Source organism: Folsomia candida, unplaced genomic scaffold (assembly GCF_002217175.1).
Source record: "Folsomia candida strain VU population unplaced genomic scaffold, ASM221717v1 Fcan01_Sc026, whole genome shotgun sequence".
In the NCBI taxonomy this organism is placed as follows: domain Eukaryota; kingdom Metazoa; phylum Arthropoda; class Collembola; order Entomobryomorpha; family Isotomidae; genus Folsomia; species Folsomia candida.
Window position 1 is genome coordinate 1,945,454 of NW_019091218.1, and position 27,033 is coordinate 1,972,486.

The 27,033-nt window shown below is 37.1% G+C and overlaps 3 protein-coding genes across 6 annotated transcripts; 1 reads left to right on the forward strand and 2 right to left on the reverse strand.

Annotated features, from left to right (window-relative positions):
* Window positions 1–9,054: 9,054 nt before the first annotated feature.
* Window positions 9,055–15,250, reverse strand: LOC110859451 (zinc finger and SCAN domain-containing protein 12). Of its 4 annotated transcripts, none has more exons than XM_035859505.1 (9): window positions 15,116–15,250; window positions 12,202–12,274; window positions 11,687–12,052; window positions 11,523–11,618; window positions 11,222–11,432; window positions 10,347–10,991; window positions 9,790–10,092; window positions 9,506–9,580; window positions 9,056–9,433 (listed from the first exon to the last, which is right to left on the reverse strand). In XM_035859505.1, coding segments are annotated over exons 3-9 (1,686 nt in total). In that variant the 5' UTR covers window positions 12,042–12,052; window positions 12,202–12,274; window positions 15,116–15,250; the 3' UTR covers window positions 9,056–9,432. The 4 variants fall into 4 exon arrangements, with proteins under 4 accessions (XP_035715399.1, XP_035715398.1, XP_021964101.1 ...); XM_022108409.2 differs by lacking the exon at window positions 15,116–15,250 and adding an exon at window positions 12,421–12,642; XM_035859504.1 differs by lacking the exon at window positions 15,116–15,250 and adding an exon at window positions 12,386–12,642.
* On the forward strand, window positions 13,626–17,530 carry LOC118438771 (zinc finger protein 615-like). The gene is made up of 3 exons (XM_035859503.1): window positions 13,626–15,353; window positions 15,684–15,899; window positions 15,990–17,530. The coding sequence occupies exons 1-3, from the start codon at window positions 15,083–15,085 to the stop codon at window positions 17,240–17,242; spliced, it is 1,740 nt and encodes a 579-aa protein (XP_035715396.1). The 5' UTR covers window positions 13,626–15,082; the 3' UTR covers window positions 17,243–17,530.
* Window positions 17,531–20,796: 3,266 nt separating this feature from the next.
* Window positions 20,797–25,945, reverse strand: LOC118438774. The gene is made up of 3 exons (XM_035859508.1): window positions 25,819–25,945; window positions 25,453–25,681; window positions 20,797–25,102 (listed from the first exon to the last, which is right to left on the reverse strand). Exons 1-3 carry the CDS (start codon window positions 25,834–25,836, stop codon window positions 24,807–24,809), a joined length of 543 nt encoding a protein of 180 aa, XP_035715401.1. The 5' UTR covers window positions 25,837–25,945; the 3' UTR covers window positions 20,797–24,806.
* Window positions 25,946–27,033: the final 1,088 nt, after the last annotated feature.

Below are 27,033 nucleotides of genomic sequence, written 5' to 3' on the forward strand. Positions count from 1 at the left end.
TGGTATGTACGTGGGTTATATAAATTTATTATGTATGTACCTAGGCACGATTGCTTGACTTTTGGTATCATAGAAACGCATCATTATTAAGGAGTTGATTATTAAAGTCAAGCAATATTGGTACCTAGGCATGCATTCAAGAAAGCTTTAGTTAAAGATTTGTACAAACCTGCATCAGCATCCTTGCCGCTGCCTTGATATCGAAGTGTCTCGCTAATTTTGTATCGATCGATGTATCGATGATGGTATCGAATGGTTTCGAATTCCAAGCTTTTATGTAATAATGATTTTACGTAATAAGGTTTTGTATAAAAATAAGTTTAATTTTAATTAGTTATACCTCTACGCCATCGAATTAAATAAATGTCGTCCTTCATATACTCGTGTGTAACTCGATCCAGGACTAATTCCTTAAACTACGAAGATGTGTATGCGGGGATAAAAATAAATCCGAGTTAGTCTAAAATGATCGTATTAGTTTTCTTTTCTCTCATACTCATAGATTAACGATCACTCGACTGCCACACGAAATAAATTAATGTAAATGTTACGTTAAAATTCAAAGATATACCTGATCGAGCGTCGCTTTTTTTGATGGGTTAATATTAGATCTTTATCCGCCACGAATTAGCCACCATGGATGTTGCCAGTGGCGTACCGCCGTAAGGATATGTGTGGACGATTCCACAGGCCGGACAGGCGACCGGCCGTACCGAGCCAATGCGCAGGAAAAAATAATATACCGTAAATTCTCTATTACTGGCCGGGTCTCTAATATAGGCCGGGTCCCTATTAATGGCCGGGTGTCTCTCCCAACAACCACCACGACGAATTAATAATAATTATGTAATTATAAATAAATGTAGTAATATTATATTTATTTAAATATAATATTTATCTAATAATTAATAACGATGATAATTTAAATAGAAATTCAAAAGTATAATTCCAATGGATGAAACGAGTATATATTTTGACATGCAATCAAACACACTTACAGAAGAATAGCTTTCAAAATTTACGTTTTCAAAAAGGCTGCTGGTTTGCGACAATTATAGATGTCATATTTCGCAACAAACCAAATATCAGATTCAATATTGTTACCGCTGTAATTCCGGAAACTTGTACGGCAGTAGCGTACCGCTGGTGGTATGCGGTGGTACTAAATACCAGGCCCGGCTTCCGAAAAGGCCCGGGCCGGGCCGCCGGTTTTACACTAGATATAATTGAACATTGAACGCATCCGGAAATAATTTAACTTTAGCCCTAGAGATTTAGCACTCCATAAAATCCATACGTCTATTTGAATTAAAATGTGTTTTAATATTTAGGATTTCATTCTAGCAAGAGCGACATCTTCGTTTATGTATATGTACATACATATGTATTACGTTTCCACATACATGTATGTACTTGGTAGTCGCACACATTGTGTTACACGTTCATTATAGACTATAATGAATATTGAAAAACTAGTTATACTACAAGAAAGCCCATTATGGCTTAAAATGGGTCAACCAATATTTTAACCAACCTTGGATGATATTTAGTGGAAATAAATTTTTTTAGATCACTACACCATTAAGTTTTGAATTTCAAGTCAATCGGTTAATTTTAGCCAATCATGTCGTATGTGTCGAGAAAAGGTCATGGCGATTAAAATATAACACGAATAATTTTTTCAGGTCACTACAACCTTATGTTTTGAATTTCAAGTCAATCGATCACTTTTAGGTTTTTTACCGTGACGAACATCTCGACCAAACTCCCTGTAGCTAAAAATGGATTGAGGGAGGTGGCTATCTACCCATAGATTGTGAGGCCTGATTGCAATCATGTTTTCCTAACGTCGCTTGTGCCTTTCAGATGTTTCTAACGCTTCAGGTGACGGTTACCTAAAGTGATAGATCACCTATAACCATCGATATTAAGGACAATCAAGAATTATCTGCGTTCGTCCATGGGCCAAGTAAGGTTGATAAATTTATCAATTCTTTCCATTGAACACCAAATTACACACAATATTGCATTTGATGAAATGATCTCAGAATTCGCAACTTCAAAATGTGTAAGAGTCTAGTTGGAGTCTTTTTCCTAGTATAATTTGACAAATTAGTTATACCTTCACCTGACTCATGTTAAAATAAAATATTTAGTGTTTAATAAAGTTACACGAATTTTAATAAATATTTGGTCCCATATTTACGGCAATTTTCTGGTGTTACTTAAAACAAAGCAGAAACTTTTGATTACTTAACTTTACTTAACTCAACTAAATGAGCTTAGTACTTCATTACTCGAATAAATACATATCGTCGTACTAATTCTGAAAGGGAATAAGTGCAGTCGATGCTTAATTCCGAAAGGGGATAAGTTCAGCCTTTTAACATGTATTTCTTGTGTACTTATCCCCTTTCGGAATTAAGTAGCGACTGCACTTATCCCCTTTCGGAATTAAGAATCGACTGCACTTATCCCCTTTCGGAATTAAGTATCGACTACACTTATTCCCTTTCAGAATTAGTACGACGATATAGAGTATCGCTTCTTGATAGACGTAATTTCCAATTTATGAACCTCTATGCGTTTATATGTGCATACATATGTTCATAGATACATGCATACATACATTCATATGTATGTATGTCCTATGTTTATATTGTATTCATTTGCATAGAAAAGGCCCGGAGTCTAGTAGAATACCAGGCCTGAGAATTTCACGGTACGGCCCTGCTTGTACGCAATAAAAAAATCTTCAATTAATCTTCAAATAATCAAAATCTTTAACTGTCGAGTGGGTTTTGAAAGTATGGAATGGTTTATCATTTGACGTAATATTTCATTGGAATTAAAATATGTGGTTCAACAAGCGCATTGAATAGGTCAGAAGATAAAAATATTCATTGTTCAAAATCGGGTAAATAAAGTTTTTTATATTTATCTAAAAATTCAACAGTGTCTCTAATACAAGCCGGGTCAACACCATCATTTTTTGGTTATTGGCCGGGTCTCTAATAAAGGCCGGCCTCTAATATAGGCAGGGTCTCGAGGCTCGAAGTTTCAATTATAGGCCCGGGCCTCTAATAGAGAATTTACGGTAAATTAAATTTATAAAATATTTATAAATAATACAAATTTAAGTTTATTATAAATCATTATTATTATTATTATTATTATTATAATTTATTAAAAATTTATTATAATAAAATATATAAATTAAATTTAACGCGATAAAATAATAATACGAAAATCAGTCTGTGAAGTGAGAAATTTTGCATCAACGAATTAAACAACAACAAAATTCCTGGAGGGGCATACATATGCATGTCGGAAGAAGTGACCAAGTCTCTTTCTGGTCCTGACTCAATTCATAGTCAGGACCGGAGGATTTTTAAGTCAAGGGGGACTTATCTGTCTTAGGGGAGGTTTGGAATCAGCACATTAAGGCACGTGCCGTGTATTGGGGAGACTGCAATAAGCAGCATTTGCTTTCGCAGCTGATTAGTCCTGTCCATCAATGGCAGGATCGTCACCCCACCAAATACATACATACATACATATGCATGTATGTAACTATTTACTACATATACAAATGTATGAATTATGCAAAAAAATTTGCAAATATCTGATACGTAAATATGTATATATATGCAAAAAATCGACATTCTTATTCTCAAATCGGAAAAGGTTGTTAACGTTATCTGCAGTTCGTTTAAATACAATACGTTACAGTTGTAGTGTAAGAATAATCCGTTATGTCTTTCTGTTCATTGCATTTACTAAGAAATAAGTACGTGTTCTGGAACTTACTATTTTCATACAGTTGTACTATTTTGAAAAATTGTCTACTTGAGAAAAAATACATATTCTGTAACTTAAGTTGTAATTGCGTCAAAATTTTAGAAAATTATGACAGCTTAAAACACCTTTATTTTGACGTCCGTTAAAATTCAAATCTTCAAATTTTTTACATTTCTATAAATTTCTTAAATGTGGATTCTTAATAACAAACCACACGAATTATGTGGTTAAGAGAATTAAGATGTGGAATATGAATTTACAAATTAAGACAACAATTCAACAATTCAACTCAACAATTAGGGGGAAATCATCAGTATTACAGCATTAATTTATTGTCATAATTTACGTTGAAATTTGTTTCTGATTAATTTCGGCCTAAAATGATGCGCAGGGCTGGGTGATTAGAAAAATGTCAGACTAAAATTTTCACAGACCATCCGTACATACGTTTATAATTAACTTATTTACATACTTTAATATTATGTACTACCTGAGTTTTAAACCCTGCAACAGTCTGCAGCATTTGCATGAATATATATTTACACACATAACGGTTCAATAAGCTGTCACTATCGAGCACGAAATGCTCCGGAAATCGTCGTTTGATTAACTTACAGGATATTTTTTTCAAATTATGGAAAGTTGCTTCGTTCCTATGGGCTAGGTCATCCCATTTGGGACCCATATATTGCAAAAATTTACTTCCTGCCGATGATACGATATATGGAAATGAAAATGTTAATAGTTAGGGTTGCCGCGGGTAGCAAAAAACGACCCGCTACCCGCAGTCCAATTACCCGGACCCGCACGGGTAACCGTGCCCGTACCCGCTATGAGAATTAATACTATAATGAACTATGATAACCTTCAAAGTAAAGCTGATTTTATCTGTTAATCACTTATATAGTATTTCTAGAAAATGCTATGAAAGTAGCACCTAGTAAAGTCTGATATATTTATTAAATTTATTTAGAAAATAAACTTTTGTAGAACTTATGAACCAACTAAATATGTTTGTTAATAATGTTAGCGAAAATCCACTTTTAACTTCGTTTCATTCACAACTACATATTTTGCAAGAAAACTTTTATTTCAAAAAGTCTAACATTAAAAAATTCCCGATACCCGTACCCGCGCGGGTGGTACCCGCTACCCGCAAGCTAGCTGGTACCTGCAATCTCGTGCGAGTTAGTTTGCGGGTAATGGGTACTTAAACCGCGACCCGCGGCAAATCTATTAATAATAATGACCTTGTAGAACTTTCTATTTGTTGCGTATACATATATCGATTGTGTAGACCCATCAACTTATAAAAGTGCAGAACAATCTAGGAATATTCAGGAAGATATTTTTCCATAATATAAAAACGGCCGTACTATTTTGTTTTTCACAGGCCGGACAATTTGTAGATACGCCTCTGCCTAACCTGACTCGGGCTATATGGAGTCTGCACTGCAGGTTTTATTTTTACCGCTTAGTTAATTAAAACGTTTTCCACGGCATTATTATTATTAATTAGTGATTGTTGATGATGACAAGTAATTAAAGACAGTAATTAATAATTAATTTGATGTTGGGGCTGGGGGTGTGGTCGAGTTGATAGTTATGTCACCCCGGGTCAAATTAAAGGGGACATGGCGCCAAAAGAAGGAAGGACACACGAGCAGCGAGCAATTTATTTCTCAGTCGAGCAAACAAGTCGCAAATAATATTTTTGCAAATACGATCCATTATTTTTCTAATTTTATCGCAATTTGTACGTCAAAATTAGTCCAGATTTTTAATCGTTTTTCTACATCAATTACTCACAAATAGTAGTTTTGTGCTGGTGGGTGTGGTATGTAAAAAGTGGGGGGTATGACGTTATCATCGTGTTATCATACAACTTGGTAACCTGAGCTTAAAAAATCGACTGTTACCTACTGTCAATCCGTATAATGCGTGGGAGGAGGAGGAAGCGGGCGGTTGTTGGACTGTATGTCTACTTTTTAGCTAAAGTTATTAGCTAAAGATTTTGCAGCAAAATTCATGCTTAAGCAATGCCTATCTTAGGTGTCAAGCGCGTGTAATATAAATATGTATAAATTATTCATACGTAGGTCCAATATACATACGGAAATTTGGAACATATGGAAATTTGGGATATAACTAATCCACTCACGCATAACGGGACGGTATTAGGGCATCCAAAATTGGAAAATTTTGTAAAACCGGTTTTCGATTAACCGATTTTATTAAGTTTTCGTGAAACCGGTTTTCGATTTTCTCCAAAACCGGTTTAAAACCGGTTTTTGAAACCGGTTTTGCGAATTAAAAAGAAATATATCGAATAAAATTTCCAGAATAGCAAAAAGTTGGTTCTAATTTGATTAAAATATATGTGAAAACAATTAATTCTTGCTTTCAGAGCAAGAAATGATACTTAATTTTCTTGAAAACAGGTTAATTCAACAAAATCGAAAAACCGATTTATGAGTGTGATAAAACCGGTTTTCTGTAAAACCGGTTTTTTAAAAAATCGTAAAACCGGTTTTCGAGTAACTCGAAAACCGGTTTTACAAAATCGGAAAAACCGATCTTGGATGCCCTAGACGTTATACTCTGTCGTCTTTAAAGATGAGCTAGCAAAAAACTCGGCAACTTACCCACCTTACCATGATCAATCAATCAACTCTGGTTGGAAAAATGGAATCCTGTAGTGTATTTACTGCTTCAATTATTATCACAAAAACCGATGTAACATTACAATATCCGATGATTCCTACTTTAATATTTTATTTACCAAAAATTGGTCGTGCCAAACTGTGTACCAACTTTTATATGCAACAGTTATGATGATACTAATGTGAAGGTAAAACATGTGTTTTACTGTGATAAGGTACTTAAAAAGCTAGCAAAAGTTCTCAATCTGTTATGTGTACAACATAATGAAATTATGTCAACAATCGAATTATTTATGCACATATATCAGATTCTAAATAGTATGTTTGATAATTATGGAATAGGATTAATAACTATCTACTGATGGATACTCGGTTGCAATGCCGATTGTTATCTAGAATTTCTTCTTGTTTTTTTGGAAAGATTTTTTAGTTTTTTAGTTCGCAATGATGTTTTTTCACAATTTTGTGGATTGAAAAGGATTTGAAATGTTTTTTTTTGTTATGTTATTTCATTTATTATCGTGATTTCTTGACCTATATGATGAATGTATATTGGTTATCTTAGATTAGTAAAGTTTTTATAAATATCTATTCGAGAAATGTCTACAGAAGTCCAGAGCTGAAAATCAGTACTTGTACTGACGCTCATACGACCCCTCTAATAAAAACTTGTTCAAATCAAATCAAATACACGTATGCATGATTTATTTTGTAAAGGAATTTCACTGGGATCAAATTTATTTCGCCCTCAAAAAATAATTTTTTTGTCATCTTTTTAAACATTTTTGCCATGAGATGATTTTCCCATCCTTTTAACAAAAAATTGCCATCAATTAATTCAAATCAGCCATTTTATCTTACAAGATAATAATTTTATTAATCAAATAAAATCCTTTAAAATTCAGTCAAAGTTTTGAAATTTCCGTCATGTATTTAATCAATAACAAGAGCTTTAGTTGATTTGCTGGGTCGACCACGCTTGCGTTTTTCTCCCAAAGGAATATTTTTGCCTCAGGAGGAGCAACCAGCAATTTCGGCTTCATAGCACTGCCAATCTCATTCTCTGGATTTTGGTAACTTAATCTCCTAATTTGCTTATCTTTTACTCTAAAGTAGATTTTCATGATGCATTCATAAATGATGGCAAAATCATATTTAAACCTATTTTTTTTTATTTATCTGATGTGGAAATCATATGTAGGCAACAAAGCTTAAAAAGATCGCAAAATAATTTTTTTATGGCTGTTTAAATGGACCCATTTCACTGCTAATTCCACTTTTCGCTAAAGCCCCTGAAAATTGAGCAGCATCATAGTTGTGATCGCCGAATATGTAGTCGTGCAAAATTTACTAAATTATGTGAAGACAATTGGTAGAGTTCGTTGTTGCTAAGCTGTTGCATAATATGCAACAACATATTATGTTGTTTGGTTTGGAAACAAAGGCTGTTGGTGGCCATGCTTCGTTATTTTGAAACCCTTATCAACACTCTCAATTTTTAATTGGTAACACTTTATAGTAAAAAAAACTGCTTGATAAAATACATATTTAGATCGTGGACGCCAAAAGTGCTTGCTATAAAGGTCCAACAGTCGAACAAAGTTTGATGAAAATTGTAGAGGTGAGCCGGTCTCGGGCTTTTTCCGGGCAAACCCGAGCCCGCCCAGGCCCGACGGGCTTTGGGCGGGCCGGGCTATTGTGACGGGCTTTCGAACCGGGCTTGGGCGGGCCGGGCTTTTAATGTGCCAAACTCTTATCGGGCGGGCCTGGGCGGGCTTTACCCAAGTCGGGTTCGGGTTTTATAAAAGCCCGACTCAAGCCCGACTCATAATTTTTTGTGTAGAATTTGAGACATTTTTCCATAAAGCTAAAATTCGCCAACTTCAAGTTGGACTTTTCCCCCTGTTGTTTGTGTTTATTTATTAACCTTGTATTGTTATTTGCCTTGTGAGTTTTGACAAATAATAATCAATCCAAAAATATTTAAATCGCAAACTATGGAAACAGATTGTTGTTATCGTTGTGGAAAAATTGGACACCGCAGACAGGGGTGCACAGCTAACGTTTCTCGGGACGAAGAATATAAAATAAGCCGGCTTTGCAAGCGCATGCACAAGGAAGATCAGACCTCTGGGTCAAGTGGGGTGAAAAGCGTCATGGACAAAAGTTTAAATCTCCGAGATTTTCCAGTAAGTGGTTATTTTTTAGATTATTGTGAGGCGCCTCTAAATATATATAATTGTAAATATTTGTATTTCTTTATGCAGATATCAATTCTGGAAAATTGTTTGGACTCTGGCACATCATTTTATCAAGAAATGATGACCAAGGTTGAAAACTTGGGGTTACCTAGTCTGGACAGTGTACAAATTGCAACAAAATTGGAATAACTTCAGGTGAATAACTTCAATAATAAAAATTATTTTGGACTTGGGCGGGCTCGGGCTTTTTCGACCCGGGCTTTTGAGTCGGGCTTTTGAACTGAACCGGGCTTGGGCGGGCCGGGCTTTGAGAATGTCAAGCCCGACTCACCTCTAGAAAATTGTGATGACCGCTTTTACCGAGAAGACAATATTTTCATAACGCAACATTTAGAAATAAATTTGTTTATTTATTTCGATAAATACATACACGTAGCTGTCAATTCAAAGAATTAAAATATAAGTTGTACAATATTTTCATACTTTAATGTATGTAGTTTAGCACTCATGCGCCAAAAAGATTAGTATAGTCTTCCAATTCTGCACGGTTCTCATCAAAATTGCCAATAGTTGGTAGTCTAGTTTCACGAGGTTTTTTCCTACGCTTCGTGTTTTTCTTTTTCGTCTTGTGAACCAACTTGACATGGCGGTCACACTTTTTTTTAACCCGTTTCCGCAACCCTTTACATGACATATATAACTGGCGTTCTGGTGGGTTAATTTATGGTTGAATAAATCCCCTCTCGTCCAAATCAGAGGGCGACAAATCTGCGAAAAATGTGTCAAACATTATTCGCCGAAAGTAATCCCAAATAAATTTATGTAATTTCACGCACTTACCATGGCACATTTTTAACTCCACAATGTTTAAGTTGGTGTAGTCTAAGGCCACTTGCTGTGCTGTATTTTGTGCCACTAGAAATAAAAAGTAATTTTCATATCTAGCAAATTGAAAAATAAGCCAGGAAATTTATTTGCAAACTTGTATTAAGTTCGTAAAATATTTTTGAAATTTTTGTTGAGATGCGAACAAGCGAAGTCGTCATGAATACCCCCAAAATTTGCTAAATGCTAAATTGCATAGTTTTGCAAACCTTGGCAAATTATGTGCACGCGAAACTCACCACTCTTCACAAATGAAGGGATCCTCGCCGTGTTGTCGAATTTTGTGAGATTTCAGACACCTGACATCCTGAAACCTTTCCGGGCAGGATGGACATTGCAATCGTCTGATCCCTTTGTGCACATTTTCCACGTGGACGGAAAGGCAAATCCTGCTCAAAAAGTCCTTCTCACAAATGTCACACTTGTGTCGAGTGGATGAATGGAGGCGAGCCGTGTGACGCACTTTTGCCCTCATGTCGATAAACGAATCATCACAGTGGTCACATTTGAAGGGTTTTTCGCCCGTGTGCAAACGAACGTGTCTGAAAAAACAAAAATCAATTGCATTGATACATGTACATAAATATATTTAACATGTGCGTCAAATTGGTGATGTTTAACCTTGCAGATTTTTAAACACAGAGCTAATACATAATATCTGTGCATAAAAATCTGCGAATTTCATAAAGTAAGATAAATTCGTGCCACGAGCTACATATACATATGTAAATTTTAAATACATGTGCAATTATACGTAAATTTGTCTTCAATATTGCAAATTTGTGCTAATCCGTACCTCTCCAATGCAGGAATTCTCGTAAACCCAGCGTCACAAAATTCACACTGATACGTCGCCCTCGTCGTCGTCTTATGCGTCCGCAGGTGTCGGTTGAGCATATCCTGATTGGGAAACCGGCTGTCGCACACGTCACACATGAGCGGTTTCTCCTTGTCCAGTTCATGGAGGACCAAATGCCTCTGAAAATTCACCTCCAAACTGAACCCCTTCATACATTTGGCGCATGTGAAGGTTTTCTCGTCAGTCTCGTGCTCCATAACCATGTGCCTTTCAAGGACTTCGATATGTCCAAACTTGTTCCGGCAGATGTTACATTGCGGGACAATGGTGGGGGTGCCGTGTTCCTGTTCTTGGTGGGTGTTCCTAACGCCTGCCTTTCTGAAGGTGTAGGGACACATGGCGCATGCGTAGGGGTGGGGTCGACTGTAGTGTCGGGCCAATCCAGTCATAAATTTCCCACATTTTGTACACTGTCCAGTGCCAGCTACTTGGCCAAGTTCGACTCTGACCAGTGTGACTTTATTATTTGTGTAGGCCTCAGTTTCAAAGTATAGCTCGTCGTCAGAGGAGGATTCGATGGTGGGTTGGATTGTGGAGTAGGTGAGGCGTCTGGTATTAATTGTGAGTGGACTTTTCCTCTTTCTGTATAAAATTGAGGGAAATTTAAAGCAGATTGAGTAATTCCACGCTCTTAGAAAACTGGTAAAGTCGTAAATACATAAATTCCGCACATGTTTGGATTAATTACCGGATTGCAATGACATGTTACTTATTATCGAGTGACGTGTATGCATATATAAATATGTACATTTCATTCGGTACTGATTTATTACCAGTTATTATATCATTTTGATTTTGCGTAATATATTTACCTTTTTGCAGGTTGCACGGGCAGTGGATCTGGTAAAATACAGACGGCAGACTTCTCCTCGTCCTCGGAACTCTCAGAATTAATCATCCCCGTTTCTGCTATACCCTCAATTACGTGCCAATTTGTGCCATGCAAATTTCCAGAGTTCACATCAAAATTTTCATTTTCTGGCTCTTCTTTAACTTCCAATTTACAATCCTGATTTTCGTTTTCTACGTAAAATAATACAATTTTTTAAAGTTAACAAAATTGACATTGTTATCCCAATTAATTAATTAAACAATCATTAGGATTTAGCCAACTTGTAGGATCTGCTCTTTCATTTAAATATGCAGTATCATTCTGCTTAAAATTGTTTTCTGGTTCCGCCTTAATTTCCAAAGTAGGGATATTATCATCTACACATACATATTTAAAATAACATAAATTTCTGAGTTAAAATTTTATAAATACTTTTTCTTACAACCTTGCGTTATCAAAGGGAAGAAATATTGGGTTCGCATTTGCAAAACCTTAGCGAATTCTGTAGCCTCGTCCTTATCACCATTAATTGTGACTTGATATTGTTCTTTGGACTTCAAAATTTTTGCCCTCATCGCCACAATTTTCTCCCTTTTTCTGATGGGGTTCTCCAATTTGGAAATTGTTTGCAAATTGAGGTCACAGACGGGACAAAGGGTGCAAGTTTCTATTTCTTGTTTGATTTTGAGATCAGTTTCCTCCTGGGTGAGGACGAGTAGTTGGGACAAGGTCGAAACCTGAGTCGTTAGATTGGTCGGAGTCAAAGCCAGACACAAAATGCAGTGCGTAATATTCGACATTTTTAATAAATCTGCAAGAAAAATACGCGTAAATAATTTGTTAGTAAAAAACGTATGAATACGTTTTTTGCGGATTCGCAAATTAAGCAAGAAATTTTAAAAAATAGATGCTACACTGCAAGTGCAACCTTTAAATTACAATTGCATGTAAATTACTCACACAGCTACTTTGAACTACTTTCCCGTGATTAATGGAATTTTTAATCAACAATTAAGTTCTGTCATTTCGAAACCTGCAAAAAACCGACCAAATAATTCATCACTCGTACCTAACAACATTTATAAATTAGAAATACGAAATAAATTCTTAAATCCTATGTTTTCAGAAATAAATAATTATATACCATTGAAAATTTGACCAATGCAAAGCTTAAATTACCGTTATCCGTCTTAAAACCAATTCTTTTATAAATGTGAAAAACCTTGAGCTTGAGCCGGGAGCACACTTTATTTAGTAAATTATTATAAAACTGTCCACAAATTAATTTTTCAAGACGACAAAATATTTATCTACAAGTTAGTGCAAAGCAGTAGAGGTGAGCCGAGCCCGGGATTTTCAAAGCCCGGCCCGCCCAGGCCCGGTTCAAAAGCCCAACAAAAAAGCCCGGCCCGCCCATAGTTGAGACAAAAAAAAGCTCGGCCCGCCCAGGCCCGTCGGGCTTCTTAGTTGGCAAAGCCCGCCCAAGCCCAATGGTCCCGGGCTTTTGGCCCGGGACCATTGGGCTTTTCACTTGGGCCCATGAATAATTATTCCAAGAAAATAAACATTGCAGGGCTCCCTAAATACTAACGGAAAAATAAATAAATAAATTACCCAGATCACACGATTTTATATTATTGCTAATTTATTTTACTTGATAAAAAAACTGATTCTATTTAGGTGAAGTTATTTAACAAATAAATAGGTCATAGTTTTTGTTAATGAATGTCAGGTTGGACAATGTACTACCGCTGAGCTCGGTGCAACGGGCTGTCATAGTCAACCCGGTGCTAGAAAATACTCTCTTATCGCTGGCTTGTGAGGCAGGGATGGCTAATGTCCTTTGCGCAATTTTTTGAAGTAACGGAAATTGTGTGGCGCCACTCCAAAATTCTAGGACATGAGGGCTCTCATCATCATAATCTGCGACCAGTATAAAATATAATTAACATGCAATAAAGCTAAATAAAAAGCCGGGTAAACACCAAACAGCATACTTGAACATACCTTGGACTTTATATTTCATTCCAATATAAGAATCAGACTCTTTCTTTACAATTGCTTCTGGGTCCTCATCTAACTCATCATCCGACGAATCTTCAAATTTCGAAAATTTTCCTTTTTTGGAAACTGGGCGCCTCCTATATTTACGATGTCATCTCGGTTCATTGGTGTAGTATTCCTGGCAAGAGATACCATAATAGACTTTATCTTGTCATACGCGTCTTTCCGTTCATCATCACCTTTGGGCGTCTTGTACCTTAAATTTGAACAATTATGGTTAAATCTTAATCATTAATTGAAATTATAGGGCGCCCTACAAAGCATTAATAATTTAAAATACCTTGGATGTAATAGATATGCCATCCATATAAAACTGTCTATCTTCATGTATTCGCCCAAGCAGACTCGGCCGTGTTGTTTTAATTGCGGCTCTCTCGAACAGCTTGGTCCAAACTTTTGCGGGCTTTCGCATAAAGATCTTTGACCGATTCAAGATCTTTAATATTAATGGGGCGCCCCAGAATCACTCGAATGTTTTGCATATAACCTTCGTATTTTGATGTCATTTGCCAAAACACTGTAGCTGACGCTTTGGCATTAATGCATCTTAAGGTCAACTTATTTAAATAGTCAACTATTTGTCGAATTTCATGGAAATCTTCGTACTTCTACGCCAGCGTTTCTTTTTCTCCAGTGGAATTAAAATTTCCTTCTTGTCGCTAAAAAATTATTAAGGCATTGTTAGATAATAATATACATTTATGAGAAATAAAAATGTTAATTCAGCAGCTCACTTTTTTGCAATAGTATGCTAAATCCTGATCCGTCTTTCTGTGTGCATATATTTGCATGTTGATGTCGTGATGGAGGTGCCACAAATCAGTTATTTCGTCATTATCCAGACTGGGTAGTCCAAAGTTTTCAACTTTCGTCATCATTTCGTAATAAAATGACTTGCTGGAATTCAAGCAATTTTCCAGAATTGATATCTGTAAAAATAAAACAATTGTTTAAAATTATACATTTCTTGGAGCGCTCCACAATTATATTTTATAAATAATCACTTACAGGGAAATCCCGAAGGCTTGTAGATTTACCAACTGAATTTTTCATTCCACTTGAACCAGAAATCTGACTTTCTTTGTATATGCGCTTACAAAGACGGCTTATCTTGTATTCGTCGTCCTTTGAAACTTTAGCTGTGCAGCCCTGCCTATGATGACCAATTTTTCCACACCGATAACAACAATCGGTTTCCATATTTAACTAGTAACTACCTTGAAATTATTTTTCAATCAAAATAAATGCTCAAGGAGCAAAATAATGTGAATTAACAGCAGTAAATAAATAGTAAATAAATAGTGAGAAAAATAAGAAAAAATACCAACTGGAAATGGCGCTGTTTTAGCGCACTTTATGTTGTCTCATGTCATTCCAAACAAAAAATTATGACCCGGGCTTTTCATGGGCTTTTTGAAAAAGCCCGAGCCCGACCGAAAAAAAGCCCGCCCAGGCTCGGCCCATCCATGTATGTCTAATAAAAAGCCCGGCCCGCCCAAGCCCGTAAAATTTTGATTTATCAAAAGCTCGGCCCGCAAAAAGCCCTGTGGGCCTGGGCGGTCCCGGGCTAGCCCGATAAAAGCCCAAGCTCTGCTCACCTCTACAAAGCAGCTGACAGCTGATGGAACCCGGCTAAAAAACGCTCAACTTTCACTTTCACTCCTCTCAAAAATTTTGAGACGAGCGAAAAAACAAATCTCAAGCTCTAAATCACCTGTTTTCGCTCTGAGGAATTTTTTGTTTGTGAACAAAATTAAATCATAGTATTCTTAAAAAAATGGATAATCCTCAAAATCTCGGTGCTTGTTACCTATGTGGTGTATCCGACCAGGAAATTGTTTCCATAAAAGTGGAATATTCTAATTATATTTGCGAACTTTTAGGAAAGAACGACATTTTCCTACAAAATTTACCCCTTCATAACGCAGTAGAGCAAATTTCAAGTTGGAATAATTGTTTCCACTGTTTAAGATTAATTTCTGAGTTGAATCTCGTATTAACGAAGCAAGGCGAACTTGTGGAACAGATTAAGAAAAGGATTAAGAAAGGTGAGGAAATTTGCAAATTATGAATTTTATATTGGGCTAAAGTTTTGCGAAATTTACTCATTTTTGGAAGTGGAAATCCATGAAGGATTTTTGTCTAGAAATTATTTACTCAGGAAACCTGCCTTGTTTTTATTGCGGAACATTATTTCGCAAACTATTTGCCAAATGTGTTGCGCATATTGCGCTGCGAAATATGCCAAATAAATTTAATTATTTTACACACTCGCGATGACGTTAAATACGTTATATTTATAACATTCATGTTATAAAATTCTGGAATGTTTATCATGATAAACATTCCAGAATTTTAACAAATTATAATCTATTTAGAAACAAAAAGAAAAGCTGATCTGGTCAAACTCGCTAAAACCAAGGAAGAAGAGGAGAAATATGAATCCGAACCTGAAATGGAATCCGAAGAATTCTTTTGCAAAATCGAAGTCGATCCTGACCCTGCAGCAGACGACGAAGAGGACGACAACGATACCTTCGTCCTCCAAACCTTCGACCCTCCACCTCCTTCACCTCCCAAAGAGGACGCGATAAGTACACAATTGATACCATTAAATACTTGCAAAAAATTATTGCCAATAATTTGCATACTTTTTTTCACAATTTATGTATTATTTATTACAGGTCTCTCTCCCCTCCCACCCTTCCAATTTCACCAACCCCGAAACAAAGGACCCCCTCAGCCCCAAGCGTGCCCCATTTGCAACAAAGTATTCCGCGGTGGTCACCCCAAATCCCGTCTCCGCCTCCATGTCGACCACGTCCACGGCAAGGTGAAACCCTTCCCATGTCCCTACTGCGATTTCGCTACCACCGGGAAAAATATGTGGGTCACCCACCTCCTAAAAAAACATGAAACCCTCGAGCCCTCAAAACCCTTGGCGTGCCCCCACTGCCCAATAACTTTCGCCATTTCCCAACTCTACTCTCGCCATGTTGAAAACCACACCAACCTTGACTTTCCCCATTTCTGCCTAAATTGTGACACCCGGTTCCAAGGCAGGGATCAGCTCGACCACCACAACCGCGTGTCATGCCCCCTGCTCCAACAAGCCAAACGAATCCGGCAACCACTTCCCTGTCCGGTGTGCGAGGTCACCTTCTTTACCGAGGTCAAACTCTCCACCCACCAACGAACTCAACACCCTGAACTACTGACCTTTATCTGCCCCACGTGTTCCTCCTCCCACATGGCTGAGTCACACCTCACCACCCACGCCCAACTCCATGACGACAGCCTCGAGTCCTACCCCTGCCTCGTCTGCCGTAGAGTGGAATTCAAGCTAAAAGACGACCTCAGCCTCCACCTGTCCTCAACTCACACGGGGGAAGAAACCGTGCCCTGCGACCTGGCTGGATGTCCCATCCGGTTCTCCAGCATTGCCACAAAGTTACAACATATGGGCTCCACCCACAAAGAGGCTGTCTGGAAGTGTCCCACCTGCCAAGAGGGATTTACCACCTTATCAGCGAGGACGACGCATGAAGAGCGGGCCCATAAAAACCAAGGGGTGGAGTCCTTTCCCTGTGAAGAGGACGGTTGTGGGAAAATCTTGACCAGTAGATTATCGTTAGCGGGGCACGTTTCCCGCGTCCATAGACGGACTGGGGCCAGAATGTGTGAGATTTGTGGGAAGCAGTTGACCACGGTGTCCTCTTATAAGGACCATATAAAGATCCATAGTGGGGTGAAGGATTGGATTTGTGAAGTTTGTGGGAGGGGGTTTTCATGCAGGAAGATTTTAAAAGACCATCAGGTCACACACACGGGGGAGCGTCCGTTCAAGTGTAAGCTGTGTGATAAGGCGTATACACAGAGGCAAGTATTGACCAGTCATGTGAGAAAGGTGCATGGGGGCGAGGGGCTGAAGACTTAGGCAAGACATAGGAATGTCTGTCTGTTTGTATTTATGTATTCATGTGGGTTAACGCAATTTATTAAAATTAACGCATGGATTTATGTATGTATGTATGTATGTAAGTTGTATAGTTTTTAAATGCATACCCACATATTTTTTGGAAAGTCCAATCACATAAATGTTTGAAAATAAGTACTTTGTGTAAGATGGACGTAAATTGTGGAATTATTTATTTATTTAATAACAATTGAATTAATTAATTTTATAGTTAATTGAATTAATTAATAATAGTCGAATTTTAAGAAAACTTGAATAAATTGATTTTTTATGCTGTATTATCGTCCATAGCAACTTGACTTCGACTGGCTCGAATCCCGGCTGACCCGGTCTTGTTTTTTTCGTGCTGACTAAAAATTCATTTACCATCTCTTTCTGCGTACGATTTTCAGTAAAGCCAGTTAATTCAGCTGATAATCGTTTTTTTTATAAAATGAGCCCCTCAACCTTCTCGCGAGGCATTATTCCCCGCAACAAGTTGAAACTTTGGAGGATCTTTCGCGACGTGGGAGAGGAAGAAGAGAAGATTTTAAAGACTGCAAAATTGGCCCATGTCAAAAACCAGGAAGGCTTCGTCGTCACCACGGCGGACGAAGCCTATATCTTCCCCCGTATTCTTAGTGGGTGTAACGTTACCCGAATTCCGGAACTTTGCGGCGTTCTGGTAAAAGGTACCGTACCTTTAAAGCAATTCATATTTTCGTATTTTTAGTGCTTCCTCCAGACAAGGATGGGCTTGTGTAACAAATTTATACTGCAATTAGAGTTGTACAATGCCCAGGGCATAAAAATAAATGCCCGGCATTTAGGGCATTTTAGGCTTGGCATTTATCCCCTGGGCATTTATTATAACATTATCCGTATGGGGGCATAAATTTAAATGCCGGGCAAATTGGGCAAATAGGGCATGTCATAAATGCCTAAATATCCTGGGCATAGGCATGAGTACAACTTTAACTGCAATGTATTCAAATATTGACACCCACTATCTTCAGAATTTATAAAGAAATTCAAATATTTTTAAAATAGGAAACCGAAGTAACCCTGTGATTATAATTTTCCTGAATTGTAGTTTCACATAAATAGAAAAACTAAAATCCTTTAGATTATAATACTAGTAATGTTGAATGTATTTATATTGTGAAATAAATCTGTCCAGTTGCACCTCTCCGACAAAAAGCATACATACAGTGTCACGCATATATCTCCATACACATAAAAATTTGCCTTTCCAAATTGGTGGATATATACATTTGAAATTTTGCAGGTTTGTAGTTTGGAAATATTGAGGAGGAATGCCGGTCCTATTTTCGAAATATGTGGAAAAGGTCAAAGGTCACAATTTTTCAAAAAAGCTCAATTTTCAACTACCACAAACAATTTTTTTCCATGGGGTGCTTTTATTTTTCTATCGAAAGAAGACGTAATTCTGAAAATTTGGACATGTCGTACACCTCTGTGCGATTCTTTGTACGCCCAGTGATTTTCTGAAAAGTGTAGTTTTTGAGATTTTGCCCCATAAGCGCAATGTTATAACTTTTCAAAACTGCACTTTTCACAAAATCACTGTGGGCGTACAAAGAATCGCACAGAGGTGTACGACATGTCCAAATTTTCAGAATTACGTCTTCTTTCGATAGAAAAATAAAAACACCATGGAAAAAAATTGTTTGTGGTAGGTGAAAATTGAGCTTTTTTGAAAAATTGTGACCTTTGACCTTTTCCACATATTTCGAAAATAGGACCGGCATTCCTCCTCAATCTTTCCAAACTACAAACCTGCAAAATTTCAAATGTCTATGTCCACCAATTTGGAAGATAAGGCAAATTTTTATGTGTATGGAGATATATGCATGACACTGTATTTAGACAAAAGAATGACATCTTCACTGTAAAACCAGGTTGAGCTATTACCCACCTACCTACATTTGTGTATAAACACCTCCACGCCGACACTAATTTCGGCGGCGGCGGCGTGAGGAATAAAAATCATCGGCGGCGTGAGGAGTAAAAATCATAGGCGGCGTGAGGAGTAAAAATCATAGGCGGCGGCGGCGCGCCGCAGCGCGAAGATTGAGGGCCCGACGGCGGCGCGCCCTGGCGCGCCGATCTAAAATTCCTCCAGAAATTTGCAAATCCTTTAATGTTAAATAGAACATACGTTTTTTACGCGTCTCACGTGATCCTCAAAATTGTCTTTGTTAATGAATATTTTTCCGAAGGAACTTTCGCTTAATGCTAGTCACTATCTACATTGCATGAAATTTTCAAAATCTTTTACTTCTTGAGTACAATTTTTCGGATAATTTAAAGTTTTTACGTGACCTGAAATTGCTTGACCTTAAACAATTTTAGTCTTTCTGATCCCATAGAAAATTTTATCCAAAGGCTGAAACTGGTCAAAGAATTAGCTCGTTTCAATCGACATTTGAAACCATGTATTTATTTACTTATTTATGTATTTATTGGATACAATAAAACACTCCGGTTAACATTTACTTGTCTAAAATTTAATATTTCTTGTTACCATATTATAACCACATACATAAACCTAGACAATAAAATTTATATACAATGAATCAGGGTTTGCTTATCTCCCAACCCCTGGATGAACAGATCCTGGCTGAACGTAGCCTTGGTGAGCATAGGGGTCAACAACTACCCCATGTGGATAGTAAGGATCCAATACACCAGGCTGGACATACGATGGATGCACATAATGGATATTCGAGACTACAGGCGGCGCAGATGGTGGATCCCTACGACCAAAATCGATTATTATAATGACCTTAAAAGTAGTAATCATTAGGCTGTCGAAAATTAAATACGTGCACCAACATGTGTTTCCCATAAGGATGTACAAAAATCGATAAATTAGGACACCATCTGCCTACCTGAGTCATGCAAGAATATAAATGTCATGCTGGCAAGTTTAGGCATCGACCTGTATAAGTATTAAGTTTGGCTTTCTTTATTCACACAGGCGTTTAGCCACTTGATTTAATCCTTTTAATTTTGTGCTGAATAATATATACATACATACATACATATGTAAATGTCATACAAGAATATTTCGTTCTCGAAATGAAACAAGTTTACCAACCTTAGCTGTCATTTTTAACAATTAGGCTTAACCCACTGTGTTAATCTATATCATTTTGTATTGAATGCAGTTCTACGTGTTTAAAGTTTATTAAAAATGCTGAAAAATGCCAGATATGAGCAATGAATAACACGAAGATTAATGTCTCGCTGCAATGAAAAATATGTATGACCTTTGTGAATAATTGTAATTAGTTTCATTTCGTGAAGAGTGGTTCAACTTCATTGACCCCTGTTCGCGTCTATGCATTTATATATTTACATGTGCTGGTATCCGCGTTTTATGAAATATGACATCAAGTGAATTTACACTACAGACACACATACATAATTATTATAGCTTTACATTCATTTGTCTTAAATTTTATATTTCTTGTTACGATATGACAATTACATAGTTTAGTAAGCTGTGTCATAAATAAGTACTCCTTATCTTCCCCCATACTGAAACCCAGCGGTCCCTGGGTCAACACCATAACCAACTACCCCGGCAGGAAGGTAGGAAGGATCTGTTGAAAATAACCCTGATTGTGTATGTTATAATATGAATTATGTCGCTAAATGTGCATCATTGCACATACTTGACCACCTAATATTATGGGTGGATAAATGCATGCATGAAAAGTTGAATGACTTAGATGATGATCTTATATGTATGACAATGAGCTGCGTTTAATAAATCAGTAGCTGAAAATACTCCAACAGTCGAGCATCTCTCTCCTTATATTTTGAACACGTTATCAGCACGGGTTCTGCAAAGTTTCTGAAAAACTTAAATTTCTGAAAAGATTTTAAGTTTAAAAATATAAGTTTGAGACAATAAAGTCAGAAAATGACTACCACGACTTCGGGAACGACAACAACTACCACTACGACAATAGTGGGTAGAAAGTTTGACACATCTTCGATATCTAAACTTGACGGTGATAATTTCCGTGTTTGGAAAGTGAGGATGTCAAGCCTATTTAGGTCGCATGACCTAAACGAAATAGTGGACGGAACATCCACCAGACCTGCAGCAGTAGGTGATCCTCAAAAAGAATGGGATAAACGCAACAATGAAGCTATGACTTCGTTATATTTGTGCATGACTGACGCCGAGGTGGAGTCGATTTCTGGGTGTGCAACAGCCCATGAAATCTGGAATAAACTAAACACGATGTACCAAAGCATCAGTGGAGAGAGCAAACAAGTGCTGTGGCAGAAATATTACAGCATTATGGTAACCTCAGGCAAGTCCCCAGTTAAAACAATGATTGAAATACAAAATTATGCCGCCCAACTGCGAAGTATGGGAGCTGTAATTGATGACGAGATGGAGGTCGCTAGGATAATTTCCAGTATGATGGACGAAAAGTTTCGCCAATTTCGAGAGGCCTGGAGGTCAGTTGAGATTGCGAAACAAACATCAGCTCTACTTCTCTCCAGGTTGAAAACCTGGGAGTTAGAAGATGGCGAGACGTACAAAAATGCTTCACATGTCGAAGAGACATCAAAAGCATATGCAGCCAAGAAAGAGCGACCAAAGCGAACCAGACAAGAAATTAGTGATCTGAAAAAGAAAACTAAATGTCACATCTGTAAATTAAAGGGCCACTGGAAAAGTGAGTGCACCTTCAAAGATAAAGATTCTGCAAAGAAGGAACAGAAATCTGATGAAAAATCAGAAGGAGCTTATATGGCTGGTGGGCTAAGTGACCTTTGGATAAATGACTCTGGTGCAAATCGCCATTATTGTGGGCGAAAAGACTGGTTTTTCGAATATACAGAATACCCATGCCCAAAATCGGTCAGCATGGCCGATAACTCTCTCATGCTTGTAAAAGGCGTAGGAGCAGTGAAAGTGAAAGCACTTATTAACAAAGTTTGGGTAGAAATAACTATTTATCAAGTTGAATATGTGCCAGGGGGGGCAAATTTACTGTCAGAAAATGTTCTTCTCGACAAAGGCTTAGTAGTAAGCAAAAGCGGAAATAATCAAATTATTTATTATCGCGATGGACAGCGTGATATTGAAGCCGAACGAAGAGACGGTCTTCAAATAATGAAATTCAAGCCAATTGTAAACAGAGCGATGGCCTGTATCAAGCCTGTCGTATGGCACGAGAGATTAGCCCATATTAATTCCAAGTTTCTGAACGATACTAAGGACAAAGAGGCTGCGTATGGCCTGGAAAATATGAAGCGAGAGGATGTGAATTTCAAGTGCGAAATATGCATGAAAGCAAAGTCCAAGAAGAAGAGTTACGTTACAGTTGAAAAAACTGTAAAGTATTTGCCAGGAGAATGCTTACATTCCGATCTTGGTTATGCAAATGCAATTTCGAAAAATGGAAATTCGTACTTCCTTGTAGTAAAGGACGAAGCATCAGCTTTTAGACAAGTATATTTCCAAAAGAAAAAAGGTGAAACCGCAATGAATGTTATAGATGCGATTAACTTCATGCGTACTCAGACCGGAAATAACGTGAAGATGTTCAGATCGGATAATGGGGGCGAGTACAAATGCCAAGAATTGGTATCCTTCTTCTCTAAACGAGGAATACGATTCGGTCTCAACTCACCTCAGTGCAGTCCCAGTAATGGATTCGTAGAACGTGAAATGCGAATCGAACAAGATGCAGCGAGGTCAATGCTGATCCAAAGTCAGCTGCATGAATCGCACTGGGAGGATGCAATCCGAACTGCATGCTACGTACTCAACAGAACCTTGAGTACAAAAAATACAGAAAAAACTCCATACGAACAAGTTATAGGAAAGAAACCTACTTTACAGCATGTTCGGATTTTTGGAATTTCACCATGCGAATTTTTGCCATTGGATGATTTGGAACCCAGAATTGCAAACATCATGAAAAAACAATGTGAAAAAGCATATGACGAAATATTTCTAAATAATTTAGAAGATATTTGCTCTCCACCACAAGGGAGGCGAAGACAAAAAAGAGTAATTCCTGTCGTTGTGGGATTTATTCTTGTCGCTTGTGTTGGAAGTGCTGGGATCGGACTGGGCAGTTATGCAATAGCAGAGACACACCGACTAGAAACTCGACAAGACGAACTAGAATTTGCTTTCAATACACTTGAAAGACAAGTTTATGAAGACCGTCAGCACATAAAAGTTCTAAAATGGAGATAATTAAAGTTGGTTACCAAGTCCAGCAAACAATGAATGATTTAAACAACTTTAAGGAAGGAGTTGTAACCATACAATATTTAATCTCTTACCTCACAAGTAAATTGGTTGAGGGGAGAAAAGTGATTTGGGACACGAAAAAAGCATGGAAGAAAAAACAAATGACTCCTGACCTTTTGGAATATCTGAATTTCACTCTGCCTTGTGGAGACGAGTGTCCAGTGGAGTTTGGAATATTTCACTTATGCCAAATGAACAAGGAGAGAACTCAAATAAATTTGGATTTCTCGGTGCCAATAGTGAACAAAAATCTCACTAAACTAACAGCAGATCCGTTTTTCTTAATGTTGAAACGAGATAATTTAACCTGTCGTATGGAATACTCAGGCCCGACTGTTGCCACATTGCATGTGGGAGAAGAATGTGTGTATGAGACTTATTATGAAAAAGCTCACAACAACATTGAAATGACGACTTCAAACAAGTGTCGAAATGAATCGTCCTTCTCAAACGGAGGAAAACTCTATAAGATTGAGAAGTGTCAGATTTCGGCAATTGGAGATGAAAAAGAGTTTGTACAAGTAAAAATACTTGACAGTCTTTATCATGTATATTGTCCAGGAGGAGAGTACTTGGTGGGCAAGAGGAGAGTAAAATGTCCAGACAAAGTATTCACATTGCCATTATCTTTGACATTCACTCTGAACGAGGTTGAATTCAAGGGAAATATATTACGTGTCGTCTATAAAGAGCGAGAAGATCATCTTTTTTCTGAACTCGTAAACTGGCACTTGAATCCGCGAGTCAATTGGAGTCATTTAAGTGAAGACTTAAATGAAATCTGGAACACAAATGACGAACGGATTCAAAAAGAAGCCAGGAATCTGCAGGTGTTCTCATTCAGCGATGACAATTGGACAGCATCAGAAATAACAGTGTTAATTTTAGGGATATTATTTTCACTAGTAGTTTTTCTGTGTGCAATAGTATTTCTTGTCAAGAAATGCAATATGTGTCCTAAACGGATTCAACGCCAAGCTGAGGAGCAGCCTCTCAAGGAGATCAATGGACCAAGCAATCATATTATTATTCATACGTAAATAATTGTTAAAGGGAGTGTTGAAAATAACCCTGATTGTGTATGTTATAATATGAATTATGTCGCTAAATGTGCATCATTGCACATACTTGACCACCTAATATTATGGGTGGATAAATGCATGCATGAAAAGTTGAATGACTTAGATGATGATCTTATATGTATGACAATGAGCTGCGTTTAATAAATCAGTAGCTGAAAATACTCCAACAGTCGAGCATCTCTCTCCTTATATTTTGAACAGGATCCACTACTACTCCAGGATGGTCTATAGCCGGCGGAGGTGCTGGATCCCTAGGACCAAAAATGGTATTGAAAGTTTCAATTATAGGCCCTCGAGGTGACCCAGAAAATCCATATCCCCCATATTGATTCGTTATGTAGTAGCTGAGTAGGAATTTGTCCATTTGGTCATGCCACGGATCCCGTCGGCATCGCCCAGGCTGAAGATACTGCTTACCCTCACGGTCCCCGGTCTTCATAACTGTCAAAAAATATAACAAATTTATGAAGTTTTGTTACAATTGTGTGGTGCTTCTAATATGGGCTGTTTTGGCTACATAGATAATCGATAGACCTAAAATATGCAACCATATTATATGTAGGAAGGTGACTTGTTTTGTGAGGCATGTACATACTCAGTGCAAATTCAAACTTCTTCTTAATTTTCCATACTACTAATCCTTATTTCTTCTGTGGTCAATCTCATCTAAGCTACATAACTACTAGCTATATAAGCTACTTAATTTTACTAAGACATCAGCCCGGTGGCTCATATGCCCCTAACTAATAAAAAAAACTTCATAGAAGATTAAACCCGTCCACATTTTTTACGTGAATTTCCATATTCCATGATAAACTGGACATCCGGCATCTCCAATTCCGACAGCTTTGCGTCACCACGATCCCGAGTGAATGTGTGCTTCCTATATTTTCCAAGTTCCCAGTTTTTCAAAAGTTTCGAAAATAATATGTTCCCGTCGGAGGCTGTCGACTCGGAACATACTGTGGGCAGAAGGTGTAACAACTCCAGGCTACATATGAGTCCAATCAGGTTAACAAACTGAAAATAATTTAGACATAATTACGGTTAGGTTAATAATTACAGGTACAATAAACTCCATTTCCATCACTATAATGTATCTTCGTCCCTTAGTAAATATAAATACGTCGAGTTTAGTTATGTACATCTTAACTTACAAAAAATCTTAACTCCATTGCTTTAAGATATATCAACAACCGAAACCACAAAAAGCTAACCCTTCGACCTACTTATGTGTATTGTTTTAAAATATTTTCTACTCAGTAGAATGTCACCGTCTCAAAGTCTAACAGTTACTGAACCCCGTGTGAGAATTAAATTTGGGTAGACATACATGCATTCATATTCATACTGACTTACAAAGTTTATCGCACGGTTCGTATTGAGAAAGTACATATACACGTCTTCTTTACATTCATATGTACATATTAAAATGTACGTATATAGATATATTTACGATAAAGTATTTTAACAACCTTTAACTTAAATTACGTGTTTGCAATGCAAACTTTGCATAGTACCATATACGGAGGATTATGTAGATTGTCAAATTATGTAAATACCTGTATAAACCTACTTTTAGAGTAAAAAGAAGTACAATAAAAAATCAACAAATTGTGTCAAAATCTACTTTTATCATGCAAGAGTATGTCATGCTCGCAATAATACAAGTTTATGTACATATGTATGTAAATATACATATATGCGTTAAGATTCGGTTGCTTGACTCAGACAGGGTTTGAGCCCACTGATTTAATCCATTTAATTTTGTATTGTATAATACGTATGTATGTATGTAAATATAATACAAGATGATTTCCTTCTAGAAATAAATCAAGTTTACCAACCTTAGCTGTCTTTTATAACAATGGGGCTTATTCCACCACTTTATTAATCTATATAATTTTGTATTGAGTACAAATTAACGTGTTCAATTGAAATTTTAAGGTTTATTAAGACTGCTGAAAAATGTCAGGCATGATCAATGCAAAACACAAATATCAATGCATCTCAACAATAAAAACATAACCTTTGTGAATAATTGTACGTAAGTAGTTTCATTTCGTGAAGTATGATTGAACTTCATGGTCACTTGTTTGCGTCTATGCATTTATATATTTATGTACATATGTTGGTATCCGTTTAATGAAATATTACATCAAGTGAATTGACTATACACATATATTTACACGCAGACATACTTAAATATTATGATTTTACATTCACTTGTCTCAAATTTAATATTTCTTGTTATGAGGTTTACTTAGGAGTCATAAATAAATACTCGTTATCCTCCCGGGTGAAAACCATATTGAGCAGCTCTCAGTTTTCTCCAAATATGAAGCGCGCAGCATTAATCACCCAATATTGCT